This window comes from Gavialis gangeticus, unplaced genomic scaffold (genome assembly GCF_001723915.1).
Source record: "Gavialis gangeticus isolate Ggan-Ray unplaced genomic scaffold, GavGan_comp1, whole genome shotgun sequence".
In the NCBI taxonomy this organism is placed as follows: domain Eukaryota; kingdom Metazoa; phylum Chordata; order Crocodylia; family Gavialidae; genus Gavialis; species Gavialis gangeticus.
This window is the reverse complement of record NW_017729005.1, coordinates 3062261-3078103: the sequence shown is the minus strand read 5'-3', so window position 1 is coordinate 3078103 and position 15843 is coordinate 3062261. Positions and strand designations below refer to the sequence as shown.

The following is a 15843-nucleotide window of genomic DNA, read 5'->3' as shown; positions in this document are numbered from 1 at the left end:
GAGGAGAGGCTACGGGACCTGAACCTGTTCAGCCTCCAAAAGAGAAGGCCGAGGGGGGGATCTTGTGGCCTGTTATAAACTAGTCAGGGGGGATCAGCAGGCATTGGGGGAGTCACTGTTCCCCTGAGCACCACCAGGAGTGACCAGGAATAACGGTCACAAGCTGGCAGAAGGTAGGTTTAGGTTATATATCAGGAGGCGCTACTTCACAATCAGGGTGGCTAGGGTCTGGAACCAACTTCCAAGAGAAGTGGTGCAGGCTCCTACCCTGGGGGTTTTTAAGAGGAGGTTAGATGAACACCTTGCTGGGGTTGTTTAACCCCAGTACTCTTTCCTGCCATGGCAGGGGGTCGGACTAGATGATCTTCTCAGGTCCCTTCTGACCCTAGAAACTATGAAACTCTTCTAATACAGCTTTTTCTTAAGTGTAACTTGGTGTTCAAATATATTAACCTGGACTGACTCATATTCTGTATTGTTCAGGCAAGTGACTGATTAGCACATTAAAAGCCACTTGTGCTAGCCACCATTTCATAACTTCCTTGTAAAATATATTAATCAATTTACATGTATTTATCATAGAGAGTTAAAAACAAGTCCTTCATCTGATGCCAGGCTTTCTTATTAATACCCACAGCCAAGCTTTCTTCCTTGGCATTCTCTCATCTATAGGAACTAATTTAATGGATACACAGAAGTTATGTCATTACGTTATTAGTAAGTGTACTACTTAGTGTGTGATTAATATATTGTAGCCTGTAGATGTTGTAGTGTCAGAAAGATGTGTCACCTTTGTGTCCAATGGACCCACAAGTATTTTGGGTACTGAAGTCTTCCACAGCCATTTTTAAAGGGGTAGAACGCCCTTTAACTTCAAGTGGAGCTATAGCTGACTCTAACCCTCTAAATATTAGTCTCTACTACTCAGAATTGATAGGTTCATATGGATCTTAATGCTTTCATCGCAGACTGCATCAATTTTTGGTTGAAAAGGGAAACATCTTCACCAATTTATAAGTGATTAAACCTGCATAAATCCTTATCAGAGAAATTACATCTTGTATCTCTGTCACAAGTGTATTTGTTGTACAGCAGTTTTAAGCCTACTACTCAAATAATACACTTGAACACAAACTACTATCCTATGCATAAGGGGGGAAAGGAAGGGATTTCCAGTTTCTCTTTGAAAAGAAAGAGAAATAGAGAAATAATTGAATGTCTCTTTTTTCATGCAAGTTTCCATAGATGCCTAGGAAGTCCCTCTCATTTAATGTGTTATGTCAACAAGATCCTTCTGTCAAAGGAACCTGAGAGAGATAACCTTGTTTAACTGTATGTTAATATGGAGCCAAAAAAAAAAGGGAAGGGAGAAAAAAGAAAAAGAAACCTCCCCTGTTGAAGCTTTGCTGCCCATGTTTTCCAGTGTTGCTACTATTGCTGTTCAGTAGTATGGGGCTAGAGAAGTATTTTATAGCAACAGCATCCCAATCAGAATATTTTTTCACTGATATTTTGTGTGTTTTATCACTATAGCACATGATTGCGGATACTGTTCGATCACTGAGACACTGCAGGAATAACCAATTCGGTGAGTAGACAGACAGTTTCTCTCCTTAGTTACACTTCTGGGCATATAAAATATTCAGTGATATCAAAAGGTTTATTGCCAGTTCTATCTGTTTCCCTCTCCTGACCCACGTTTACTTCAACAGTTAATCATATTTTCCAGTTGTTTTAACCAAAAAGGCAGATGTTACCCTGGAAGAGTCAGCTTAGCATTTTAGGTGCAACACCAGCTGGGTGAAATTCAAATATTACTTTACAGACTATAGAAGAACCCAAATTGTCACAGATGGTGTGTTCCCAGGATCTCTAACACACATTCACCTATTCACACTGCTTCATAAGATCAGAGCATTGTAGGCCCAGCCAAGAAGATAAAACCTGAAGGTCACTGGAAATATCCGACAGCTTCCTATGCCTTCTGAGCCTTTTAAGATGGGAATGTTTGTAGCGCAGTGGCTCTTCTGTCAAACTTATATTGGCACATTTTAGTGTGCAAAACAATGTGTGCACAAATACTGCAGGTACAGTTAGGAAAGCTTGTAAACATTTGGCCCAAAATATTGCCTCTTGCAGGGTCTTTTTATAGAAGGTGGCCATGGCCAAATGAGTGCGGACGTTTGGTTCCCCAGGGACAACTAGCAGCAGGACACCTTGTACCACCTCTAGTTGTCTCTGGGGAATACCTGTGCCACATGTGCTCTGGCTTGCAGCAGGTTACTTTAGGTGGGGTAGGGGAGGCTGGGGCCAGCACTGGGCAGGGGCCAGCAGCCTTACCTGGGCTCCTGGAGGGGCTTCTGTGGCTGCAATAATAGCGATCCAGCCACTTGGAGTCTGGCCAGCAGCCAGAGCATGGCTTTACCTGGCCAGGCTCCAGTTTTGAGTGGTTCATGCTGCCCCTGTGTGCACTGCTCTGCTTTTTTTTTTTTTTTTTTGTATGGGTTTTTTGACCCCAGGATATCCAGGGCTCAAAAAAAACTCACAGAAAACAGCTGAATGTGTGTTATGTGGCATCACGGACATGTCTGCAACACCACATGGCCATGTTTGTCTTGATGTAGCCAGTCTGTGTATTAGTTATGATCCAGTTACTTCCCTTTACACAAAGAGGAAGGCAAATCGTTATGTCCATCTCTTATTTTAACTCTGTTAATTGAGACTCTGCAGAAATAACTTATTGAACAAAAATATGTATCTGTGAACCTGAATGTTTCTGTTATTTGAAGTTTCCCTGTGGTTTTTTTGTTTGTTTTTAAATGGAACATTTGCAAATTAATGAAAATTTTTAAAACGCTTTTGCAGTTTTGCAAATGGCAATTTGTGTCGCAACATAAATCCAGGTTTAATACCCAAGATTTATCACACAATCTGGTAGTTTGAAGTATGTCATTATTATTTTATTTTACCACAGGCCTTTTTGTGAAGCTGGCATTTAAAAAACATCTTATGCACATATCCCTGTAGGCACTTGAGTTTTTTTGTTAAATTCATTTAGGCATGAAATTAATTCACTGAATATTTGTTGAGACTTTATGGATAGCTTCCTTTTCCTATGGGTTTATTTAGCTTTCACAAATGTGAATTTTTCTACTGCATCGTTCCATAAATTGGACTAAGAGCAGCAGGCATCCTACCACCGAAAAGAGTTCAGATAAAACTAAGCAAAGGACATTGTTATTGTTTATTAGCTGTGCTTTACAAATTAAGCAAGCCGGCCAAAATCTTTATGGGTTAGAAGATGACAATGCTGCCAAGAAATACTGAAATGCCATTTTAATGGTAATAATATTTTCTACACTAAATCTAGAAAACAAATAATAGGCTTTCAGAAATCTGCCATAGCAGCTTGAACACTTATACAGTTATTCAGCCTTTTACAATTTAAGGTGCTAATGACACTCTGAATTCTGAATAATTTTCAGTGTGTTCAGCACACTTGCTGAGAAGGTGGAATCTGTTCCCCAAGAACTGTAAGGTCTCTTGTGTATTATTACACCAATTATCTCTTATTTCTTTTTAAGTACTTCACAAATCAGCCAGGTACTTAGAAAGAGTGTGTGGACAGGTGCTGTACTCCAATGCCTGTAGTAGTGGCATGCTGAACTAGCCATACTCACACTGTCATGTTACTATTTCCATAGCACTAAATTTTAACTAGATATTTTACAAATAGGAGGACAGTATCAGCACCCTGAACAGCTGACAAACTAAGTGAAGAATGTATAGATTAGGGATGTGATTGAAGTAAAACACTTTCTGTGGAAGAGCAATGAAGTTAGGTTTATTGGGGTTTGTGTGTTTAACAGTAATTTTGTTAACATTTTCTTGAGGGCCTCGACTAGTGTTTGTAGTAGATACCACCTTCATTTGCTATTCAGACCATCCTTCAGTTTCCTCTGATGCTTAGTTAAAGCTCTTCTCTCATGACACCTCTCAGGAAATAACAGCACATCTCTCATCTCCATCACCTTAGCAGGAATCAAAAGCATAGCTGAGATCAAAACTGGAGGCCTGACAGAGCAGCTTTGAAGAGTGATCCTCTTGTCTATTCCATGCTGACACCTTTCACCTGATCTAAAAGAAATGGCTCAGGGTCCATGTGTATTTGTGTTATGATTGTTTAAAGGCTGTGGTCCAGAAGGGTTCCCTCAAGGACCTTATGTGCTGTGACAAGACAGGACAAAGGGGACTTCCACCCGCTTATTTGAAAGCAGACCCAGTTTCAGGGATGAGCCACCAGGCAGTTGCCTACACTCCTAGTCTAAGCTAAGTTTTTAAAGGTCATCAAACATATGAGTGGGAAAAGGGATGTATCCTTACCTTAGATCTGCCAGAGTCTCCCACAGGTGTAATGCCAGCTCTGCATAAAGGGACATGTTTGGCATAGTGTTAGCATGAGGTCCTTTGCTGCTATAAATCTAGCCACCCACTTTCCCCTTTGGTATTGGCAGCATGCCAAGGTAGGAGTCATAACATAAGAGGGGCCAAAGCCAGGGACCATTTCAGTCTCACGGGCCCTGGGTTTTTCAGCCCCCTTCTATTCTACTTTGCTTGCAGGATAAGGATCTTCTCTGGGCATCTACACTGACCTTGCACTTGTGGAATTCTGCCAAGATTTGATCTCAGTTCTGCTAATCTCTGGAAAAATCAACCATGTAAACTAACAGCAAAATCCTATTTCACTTTCCATATCTAAATGGCACATACACAGCTACATAACTGCAGTTTTTGACACCTGTGCTCAGTCTGGGATTCTGTTTTGCTCTACCCAAAGTGAGGAGGAGTAAGAGGGAATAAGCTCTTCTGTGTTTTGTACCAGTAGCCTATTAGTTAAGGCACTCACCTAGGGAGTGGGAGACCTGGGTTCTAAATCCCTCTCATCCAGAAGGGATTTGAGCCCACTTCCCTGCAAAATGTTAAGCATTGCCCAGTCTCTCCCAGCCCTTCTCTTGCAGGGAGACAGCCAGCCTGACTCCTGGCTGCAGCTGTGTGAAGGCTAATGGAGGAGAGGCTCACTAGGAGTCACAAACCTCAGCAAGAAAAACCAGAGGGACTGGTGTCAGGCACCAGAATAGGAGACTTCTGGGCTAGTTGGAGGGCAAGCCTGCTCTGGAGAGGCTGAAGCCACACAGGACCCCTCTCAGTGTCCAAGACGATAAGGGGGCTTTATGTTTACTTCTTTTATTTGTTAAAAGACTGTTTATTACTGGAGCTTGTGGAGAGACCTCAGGGTCTCCACCAAAAGCCTTATTGAAGAAGCCCTGAGGCAGCAACCCACTACACTCACCTATTGCAGAAATGGAGATGCTTTTGGGAGTAGGCGCCCAGCCCAGAACCCTGGGTCCATCCCATGTAAGGCAACAACCATCTCACTAATCATCTTGTAGCTTAAGATCATAGGAAGGTCGGGGTGGAAGGGACTTTGTGATACCATCTAGTGATCTAGTCCAGCCCCCTGCTCAAGTGTCTATCCTGCTCTTGAAAATTTCCCAGGAAGGAGATTTTTCAACTTCTCTAAGCATACTTCTCTAGCCTCCCTCTCTTCACTGCCCAAGATTCAAGTTTCAAGAGGAGGGCTAAGAAAGGACCTGTATCATGTCTAGCCTCTGGCCTAGTGGTTGTGAAGCACTGTGCTAGGGAATGGGCTTAATACCCCTTTTTGTTACTGGGGGCCTAGAACCTGGGTATCTCGCTTCATGGGCAAGTACCCAAGCCACTAAGGTACTGGACTAAAATAGAGAAGGACTCCCCTTCTCTTCCTCACACCTGCTAGTTATGGGTTTTCTGTGACTATAATTTGGGACTTACCCACCTTTATGCATGTAACTGGGTTATTTTTTTTGTGCTGTGTACCTGCCTGGCCAAAGCACAGCTTATTGACAACACACAATTTGCTCAGTGGATGTGTGCACACTTGGGGATCCAGAGCTGAATTGCAAACTTGTGTGCAAGTGGCAAGAAACTACCGTAACATATGTGCCATTTAGGCAGTAAAATGAAATAGTTTTGAGCCCTGGGTGCCTGCTATCAGCCCAGGTTGCCAGGGTCCATTACCCAATCTTTACATTTTTGAACAAGCACCAGCATTCTTTCTCCTATTCTGCCCCTCACACTGGGGAGCAGGTGCTGTAAACATTTGCAAAACCATTGTTCTCATTCATACTTTTCCTTAAACCCTCTCACCATAAAAAAAAACCCCAGAAAAAACTTGACAGTAGTTAGGCTGCTGGCATGATTAAACCACTGCCTATTCTGCAAATCAGCAAGTTCATGTTATTTCCTCATACTCCCTGCTATCAGAACACCATTTCGTATCTGGAGCTTAAATTGTAAGTCCTTTTGGTCACTGAGCTTCTTTTTGTTCTGTATTTGTGCAGCACCTAGCACAATGGGGCCAGATGTATGGAAATAGCCTGTGACCTTGGCTCAGCCTTTATGATAATGCAAAGCAACAAGAAGTCATAAAAATGATCTCTGAGGTATTTCCTTTTTTCCTTCTCAAATTGTAGGCATTGAAGTTCCTCCTAAAGAGCATCAAGAGCTGAAGCCATATGTCCATCACCTGCATGTCATTGACAACCAGCAAACACTGTTTGAGCTTTCTCACAGGATAGAGCCTCGGGTGTGAGCACGCACAGCTTCATGTAACCTTGTAACTGCAGCACTTTGAATTAAGTGAATGTTTAAGCCAAACATGTTGCTTCCCTATATAAGAACAGTTTACTGAGTTTTATCAGTAGCTCCCACAATATACACAGGAAAATCAAGCAGAACAAGAAAAGAAGTTGTTTGCAGCATTCCAGGGCAAAGGTAGTGCTGTTTCCATCTATCACCAGATCAGGAAGGTGATGAGCAGCATCCGTTGAGCTCAGCGACTTGATTTCTGTGAAAATATTGTTGGTCCAGTGTAGCTTTCAGTCCAGATTCTGACAGTATTAGGGTGAAAGGAAGCATCACATCACTGTAACAAAACGTTTCAGCAAGCAACTTCATGTGATGAAGGGTTGCAACTTATGATAGAGAATGTACCTCGCTAATCGAAAGCTGCCAAAGTAGTGACTGTTGCCAAAAAATACTGTGCAATCCACCTAACTTCCCTGGGAGCATCTTATTTGAGACAGCAGCTGACATTTCAGAATGGAATATAAAAACTAACATGTATAAAGCAATGCACCATTATTAGCTCTCTTGTGTGTCATGATTTGGAGGTCAAAAGCAAACAGCAGCCCATAATGTTACTTCCTCTTAAGAATTCACTTCAAGGATATAGTAAAGAAAAAATCTAACCTTGATGCAGTTTATGGAAACAAATGTGGCATTTCCTCTTTTGAGGGATTGATAGCACTTGACCTCAACTCAATGTTTTAGCAGGAGTCCTATATCTAAAATACGTAGGTTAGGGAGAAAAATCTCTATTTGCTCCCCTTCTAATTATCCTAGAATTGTTACTTATTTCTGCAATTAGTGTGCAGTAGGTTATTACAACAGAGCTCAGTGCTTTACTGCTTGAACTATTGTCTCTTGTATAACTACTGGGAGATATCTCGTAAATCCATCTACTTTCTACAAAAGCACAATAAAACAGAAAATAGCCTATTTTAACATGTAAAAATCTGACTTACCAAGCAGATGCTTTTAGCTTTGAAAGAACAAAGGGCCATACTTCATGTATTACACACTGTCATTCCCAATACATAGAAAAAATTAAAGGGAAAGCATCTTCCTATTTTATATTTCATCCAAACCCAGTTTTCATTTAGATAAATCAAAGAACTATTTGTTATCTTAGTACGTGCTTTAAAATCACATTCATATTTATTCTTGTCTGAGTTGCCTCCTCATAGAATCCTGGAAGAGTAGGGCTGCAAAGGAACTCCATAGATCATCTAGTCCAGCCCCCTGCCTTAGTAAACCATCCTATACAAACACAACACAAGGCATAACACCCTAACCTGCCACAGGTAAATCAAGGGACCACAGGGGTCAATGTCCTGCTGCTATGATGATAATGCTGTTTTTCAGTACTAAGAAGTTGCCCTCAAATAAGCTGAAATAAGCTATAGACAGTGCAATATTCTTCACTATATAAATAAAATCTGTTTGTAGAGCCTTACTTCAAAAAGTCCCTTTACAGTGGCAGTGAGGGTACACTGCTTGGCTGTCTATCTATATTGTCTGTTTTTCACATCAGAAAGTCTTTCAGGAAAATGATCCATTGTTGTAGTGTGGGTCCACTAAAGTGGCTAAAGTTACATGTTCTTCATCATCTTTTGATCTGTGGTTTAAAGGGGACAGAAAAAGCAGATTTAACAAGTAATTTGAAGAGGAGGTCATTGGATGCATTCAGTTTGCCTCCATATGTGAAATATTGTACAGTTACTGTATAAAAGAAACAGATGTTTCACAATGTATTTGCTTGTACTTTGGTATTATCAAATACTATATGATTTTTTTTAAATAGTTCTTTTTACCCAGTAAAAAAATAAATAAACTCTTGCTGGCCATGGAGTAAAAATTTCCTATGTTCTTCTGTAGATGTGATTGCACATACTGTAAATATTTCTTCTGTGCAAACAGACCAAAACTGTTCAAGTCAGGACACTAAATTTAGTGGACTCATTTTTGTAGTGTAGAACATAAACCCCATATAATGTTAATTTCTTGGGGTTTTTTTAATTTTTCCTTTCTCAGATTTTCACTAAATCCCCACCCAAGATTCATTAACCAAGACATTAGCTGATTCTTTAGCCCCCTCTTGTGAAATCTTTTCATCATGGCACTGCTTTCACAAATCAGTATGTAGATCAGATTGTGAGCCCTTGTTCACAGGACGTAGTGCTCTCTGTGAGTAATGGAAGAGAACTGGGCCTGAGTCTCAATTCTTTTCAGCTTTTCATCTGTTAATTTATAATAACCTTAATAGCTTATGCTCCTTCCCTGCTGGTGCAACTACAGCAGTACAAAAACAAGCTCCTGCTTTTCACACCTGGCTTAATGTTTGCAGGTGAAAAAATCTGTCATCTAAGCACCAAGTTCCAAACATTGTAATGTTAGGTATAATTGTCTGAAATGCTGAAAAGTGCAATGAAACAATGCAAATTGTTTTTTATGATGGCCTTTATTATCTAAATATATCTTCAGTTCTGAAGGGCAAGGTTTGCTTCTGTGCTTAAACTATTATTCATGGAACTATAGTACTAATAAAAGGGAAACTGCTCTGAATCTGCAACAGAACTATCCAGAAAATAAAGGTTTGTTAGAATCCTTGTTCTATGGCTAAAATGTTGCGGACCTGATTTGAGACTGCCATGCACATGAAGGCAAGAAGATTAGGAGGAGGCCTAAAAAGCAGCAGGATGAAAGAAAAGGGGTGGTGGTGTGTAGCTTCTCCCACATCTCTCGATATGGGCAGAGCACACTTTTTAGTAACTACACCCTCCCCACAAAACAGTAGTGCTGTTATGATATTCCTAAAAAATACTGTAAATCTCCAAGCTCAGTCTAATACAACTACACAGACAAAGTTAAACTATGTGCGTGTGTTTCTTATATGTTGGGAGAAGATATTAGACAAAACAGGGAACATGTGGGGTCATTCTCCAGCTCTTTGAAGTGGGCTTTTGCTTCATAGAATTTAGATGCTTCTGTAACGTGTCCTTAGGCTTTCAGCCCAATTTCACATAGTAATTGATTGTGTCTAGATACCAGTGGAAAAAAAGAAACGAAGGATCTCCTGCCAAAAACAAACTAAAAATGTCCTGCTGTAAAATTGCAAAGAAAGATGTAAATACTAAACATTTTAGCAGAGTAATATTTATTTGCATAGCCTATTTATTGTATTATTATTATACTGTTAAGAAATACTGGGATGAAGTCAGTGAACTGAGGTAAGACCACCTGCTTGTTATAGTCTCTTTAACAGGTGTGCCATAATGCTGTCAGCTTGCATTTAAAATAATAAAATAGAAAACCCCAAATCAAGGTATTTACCTAACTTCTCAGGGACTACAGCTAGTAGTTATCCACCGTTATGAGAACTGGTATGTATGAAATAGTCTGATTTACCAGAATCACTGTTGCCAACGTTTTCCTTTTCATGTTTCATGCTTGTCTGCCTTTGTACATATTACTGTGCTGTGTATTTATAAGAGCTAGTAAGCAATAATTTATATGTCAAAATGGCCAAGCAATATAAGGTTAAAACTTGTAGAAGCAACTGTTACAGTTATCTTGCATTTTCAAGTGTTTTTTAATATTGCTTTTCAAAATACAAAACTACATTAATTAAATCTGGGCTCTGCGCCTTCATGCTCACCACACATGGTTATTATTCTTAAATGGAATACTTCATGCTCAAACTTCCAGTCATTAAATTGTGCTGAACACACACAGCATTTATGAGATGAACTGCAGTCTATTTGATTTGCTCCTCCAAAGCTATTTTGATTGAAATCCATTCACTTTTATCTGGTCAGCCTGACTTGCTAGATCGCAAGGTCCTAGGATGTAGTCCAAACAGACTTTAGGAGCAGCAATAATGAAAAGATAGGGCTCAGTTGTGACTTTTCATTATAGCACAGCTGCAGGTGTATTCTGGCATGATCCTGAAATCTCTAAGGAAAAAATCTCCCTAGCCCGAGGATGACTTACTCTACAGGGAAGGTTTGCTGTGGATACTCTGTTTGACAAGCTGTAGCAAAAAGCTCTCATTGTACTTGGTCCACACTGCTGACTCTGCATCCTCCCCATTCCTAGGTACTTCAATGAATATTCTACTTCGTAGAGCAGGTGGCTGGAGCATCCCTGCAATCTGTTAGGGAATGCTGCTGCCTAAGTCCTTGAGAGTTGTCATGTCCTCTTGTCCTCTGCTTTTATATGCTGTGGAAGCACCCAAGTATAATCTGACTTCTGACAACATGAATAATACATTTTTAGCATTTTGAGTAGGATTTTACCTATGCAAAGTGCTTTATAAACAACGGAAGTATTTTCTTGCATACTACATGCCCTTGAATAAGACATGCACCTTGTTTTAAAATGGTGGGATGAAGAGAAAAGATTTTTTCTTGAAAATACCAGTAGGTACAGTAGTTTCTCAGGGAAGAGAAAGGTGGTGTGCGTGCGTGTGTGTGTGTGTGTGTGTGTGTGTGTGTGTGTGTGAGGCAAAGACCTGCATCTACTCTATTAACTCTGTTTATTGGAACTAACCGGCACCTGCCAGACACAGCAAGTGCTGTTGGATGCCCACCTGGCTCCAGAAGAGAAGAGGGGCTGCCAGGTAATTCAGCTCAGCCAGCAGCACATGCAGAGTCAGCTGAGGGCCCACCCAAGTCTAAGGCCCCAGGCAGTTCAGTTCCAGTAGGATTGGTCTTCAGCTGACTAAGCAGGGGCCACTTGGCTGCCCACTCAGCTTGATGGACAGTTTAGCTTCCACAGGATCAAGCCCTCTGCTCCCCACATTTCCTCATTTAAAATACACGCCCCCATTCCCAGCAGTTAATTGGGGGAGGGGTGCATGTTATAAACAAGTAAATATGGTAACCCTCACAGTATGCCTGATAGTTTGTTTAGGCAGAGATTTGTAGTGGTTTAATTATGGAGGTTTAGGCCTGGTCTTCACAGTCTTCGTATTTAAGTTGTGGGGGTGATTAATTACTGAACAGTTTAGATCAGTACAACCCCTGGTATTGATGCAGTTATATTGATACGGTTGCCATATGCTGCTGTAGTTTATTTCCCTTAATTTATGGGAATAAACTGTACTTGTATCAGTGTGTTCATATGGGTGAGACTCACGGCTGTATAAAAAACCTATAGAAAAGCCCTTAAAGCAGGGCAAAATGTTGTGCAGACACTCTTCTTTTTCACTTTAAGAGCGGCTTATTTCAGTTTACCTTAAATTTCCTAATTGTTCTAAAGTAAACTGCAGTGAAGCTGGTTTGACTTGAAATAAAAATATGCACACACCATATGCACCAAGTTAAACTACTTCAAAATAAATCATTAAATTAAACTAGCATAACTCAATGTGTAGACCAGTGCTCCATTCTGCAATAGAGAAAATGAGGCAGAGATGAAGTTACTTGTTGTAAGCATCTACAGGCAGAGTTGGGATTAGATCCTTGCTCCTGGCTTGATGCTCTAGTCAAATCAGAGAGGCAATATTTAATTTCATTTTTGTTGGTTTAGTAATTCTAGGAGTTGTGCAGTATTTCCAGAACCACTTATCATGCTGTGATTAGAGCTTTTCAGTCATTCTTCTTCCTTGCAAAGCCATCAGGCCCACTACCCAGAAATAACACTTTCCTCTGCTTTCCTTACAAGGTAGCTAAGGTAGGGTTACCATATTTCCAGTTCCAGAAAGAGGACACTTGCTGTGCAGAGGGGAGGGGGTATATGATTGTGGGGGGCAGTGATATGCTGATGCCTTGCCCCTGCCCATCTCATTGCCCCTTGCTCCCAAGCTACAACCTCTCCCAGCCTTGCTGCTGCCCCTCACTCCCAACCCACAGACTTCTGGCTCTACCAGTGCTCCTTACTCCCAACCTGTGGTACCCTGCCCCCCTGGGCCATGCTGGTGCTCCTTACTCCTGCCCCACAGTCCCCTACCTGCCCAGTGCCCCTTACTCCTAAAACACAGCCCCCCCACCCTCCTGCCTTGCAGCATCTCCCAGCTGCCCCACCCTGTGAACAAGGGCACTTGCCCCAGCGCTGCCAGCCTGGCCAGACAGCTCTCTGCTGCCTCTGAAGGCACCCCATTCAGATCCATACCCTCCACACACCCCTGCCCACCTCCATCCCCCCCCACACACATACACCTGAACAGTCCCCAAGCACCTCTTAGACTTACCTGCATGCAGCTGCCAGGGCTTCTCCCACCCCGCTACTTGGCTGCATGCTAGCCACGTGCATGTGCACCATGCCTCCAATCACTCTCCTCCCAGCCCAAGCAGCTCCTTGCTAGGGCAATCTGGGAAAAACTTCAAAGCTGAGCTGACCAAAATCCCGGACATTTGATCATATTTAAAATAAACACATGGGCAGAGATGGGGGGACCCAAAAAGAGGACATGCCCAGAAAAACCCAGACGTATGGTAACCCTAGCTAAGGACTTGCAGGAACTGTGCTAGCTAAAGAAGGAATGATTCCTAGCAGAGAAAAGTGATAAAGTTGGTTGTGCTTTTCACTAGCAATAGACCTCTTCTCTGTAGGACATCTCCTACAGCAGCTACCATTTTATAGACTGGATATTAGCTAGTCTCCTGCAAGTCTGTAACTGGCACTTGTTTAATTATGAATTTTGCTATTTTCTGGTGTGTAAGATTTAATACAGCTACTTAAGAAATAGGTGTGATATTAAGAGTATCCAGACATTTCTGTGATGGGCATCTCAGAAATGTGTTTGTTGATATTGTATGTTATAGGATTAATAAAGGTACTTTAATGTGTTTACCCATAAATCCTGGAGAATGGATGGGATACTTAGACCAAAGAGAATATGGTATCAGTTTTCAAGGCAAGATCAAACTCTTCTGCCTGGAAAGGAATCAGTAGATTTCTCAGCAGCACTCTTCCACTTTTATCAGACAGCGTAAAAGTATAGAAATCTGTACAAGATAGTGGAGGATATGGGCAGGCCTGGCAGGAAATGCACTGTCTCCTCTATAGTGTTGCAGAAATCAAGGTAAAGTAGCACCTGTTCATTCTCACATCCCTCTCCACAGCAAGGTGGCTTTCAGGACATTTTCTGGAAGCAGCTGCAACTTGGATCCTCCTGTATTAGAGCCACACTGCCATAGGGGAAGGGGCAGAGGTGTGGAGGCACAGTCTTTGTGGAGGCAATCCTAGAGCCCTGTGCCTATTTCTGGGAATAGTTAGGGGTCGACATCAGGGAGACGAACCTTCATAGGTGTGAATGAAAAGGGAGGCATCATCGTGAAAGCTCTCTAGGGGGTTCTTCATTTTCTTGGGTGATGCTGACCCTTTCAGAACCCAAAAGGGACGACTCATGCCCCCGCCCCAGCATCCTTCAAGGAAAGAGCCAAGACCCGTCTGATCCACCCCTCTTCTGGCAAGTCAGGACTCTGAGAAAATACAGCTCATGGACAGAAAGGATGAGTACAGCTCATGGCATCTAAGATTTAGAGGTTCCTATAAAAAGGGCAGTTTTCCTGGAGAGGTTGCTACTAGGAAGGCTTTTGCAGATGAGTGTGGTAAATGGAAGTGCTTCTGTCTGATCTGTTTGCATCTCTTAGCTTTTTCTGCAGCCTGAGTAACTGCCCTCTTCAGAGAACGGTATTGTGCCTCTTTGAAAATAGCTAGGCTTCTTGTCCCCAAAAGGGGTAGGTTCATAAATTGGGCCTGGTCTCACTTCCTGTTGCTCCCCACAGTGGGCTTTCCTCCAAACCAGGGCTGATCCCACAGATATTGAGCCTCCAGCAAAAACTAAATAGGCCTGAGGCAGGGACGCTCAGAAAATGGCTCCTGAGACGCAAGTGGCTTGTTGACTTACCACCTGCAGTTCTTGGCAGAGACTTGGTGTGACAGGATTGGGGCCTGAGGGCTGCTGTGATGCTCCCTAGTGGCCACCCTGATCCTGCCAGGCCTTTGCTCCTGCCTCCTAGGGTCTTGCCCTGCTTCCTCACCCGCCTTGTTGAAAGTAATAAGGGAGAGGCTGGTGAGCCGAGGTGCTCTGGCTGTCTGTCTGTCTCTCTCTAGTCATTCCCTCGGGCCCTATGTGCTGTAAGAGCTAAATCCATGGCCTCTTTCCAGTCGTACAGCCATACCCATGCCTTGCAGGTGTTATTCAGTCCACAGTCTGATTCTTTTATAGAGGCCTTAGCCACTTGTACTCTTGTTCCCCTCATTTCCTGCAGTCCTCTCCCAGATGCCATCTGCTAAAGCTCCCTGACCCCTGACCTGTGACCTCCTTTGGCACAGGCCCTGGGTACATGGATGAAATCTTCCTCCCCCCCTTGTGTCTGAGTAACAGGGTTCAGGCCCCTGCTATGCTTGGCCTGTCTATTTTTTTTTCTTAAAGCAGAAAATTTTTTTTTACTGCATTGTCTAAGGTAGCGTTTCTCAACCTGCAGGTCATGAGAATATAGGAAAGGGTTGCGAACCAACTTTAAAAATGGATCAACAAACTTTAAAAATGGATTCTCCTTTAAAGGAGAAAAGGGTGGGAAATTGTGGCTTTTCCATGCAGGCTGGAAGAGTCCCAGCCTTCAAGGGGCTGCTTGGGACCCCCTATTCCTCCCTCACACTCACCCCAAACCACACACTGGGGGCCAGAGGGGGCAGCAAGTTGGGACTGTCCTTTGATGTTTACAAATGGGTCCTGGTACAAAAAAGGTTGAGAGCCACTGGTGTATATGTAAGGCCCTATTACTAGTGCCACCGGTGAATATTTACCATAGATTTGTACCAGACTTGCTATAAATTTTCTTCTGAACTGAAGTGTTTGCCATAATTCATGTGTGGACGTACGTGTTGGGTTTTGCTGGCTGCTCATGTGGCTACTGAGCCAATCAGGACTGAATATCATGGGCTTCAGGTGTGAGACTGTACTGATGATGGCAACAAAGCAAAGCAACCCTCCTCTTGTTCCTCCAAAAAAGCCCCCTGCATGCCCCTGAATGCCTTGGCCTAGTCCTCATAGCCCTTGCAGAAATCAAGGTAAACCTGGGCTAGTCTTTAAGCTTCATCTGAAATATTGCACTTTTCTAGCAGGAGATTAGAAATACCACCCCCCCCCCCCGCCAAGTGAAAGGGGCTGAA

At 42.5% G+C, this 15843-nt stretch overlaps 1 protein-coding gene across 1 annotated transcript in view; it reads left to right on the top strand.

The window, feature by feature from the left end:
- Positions 1–10375, top strand: part of RAPGEF5 (Rap guanine nucleotide exchange factor 5) — a 267967-nt gene extending 257592 nt beyond the window's left edge. The window contains exons 26-27 of the mRNA XM_019508540.1: positions 1534–1588; positions 6573–10375. Coding sequence (XP_019364085.1) covers positions 1534–1588; positions 6573–6691 — 174 coding nt within the window. The 3' untranslated portion in view covers positions 6692–10375. The remainder of the gene's footprint in view (positions 1–1533; positions 1589–6572) is intronic.
- The last annotated feature ends 5468 nt before the right edge of the window (positions 10376–15843 follow it).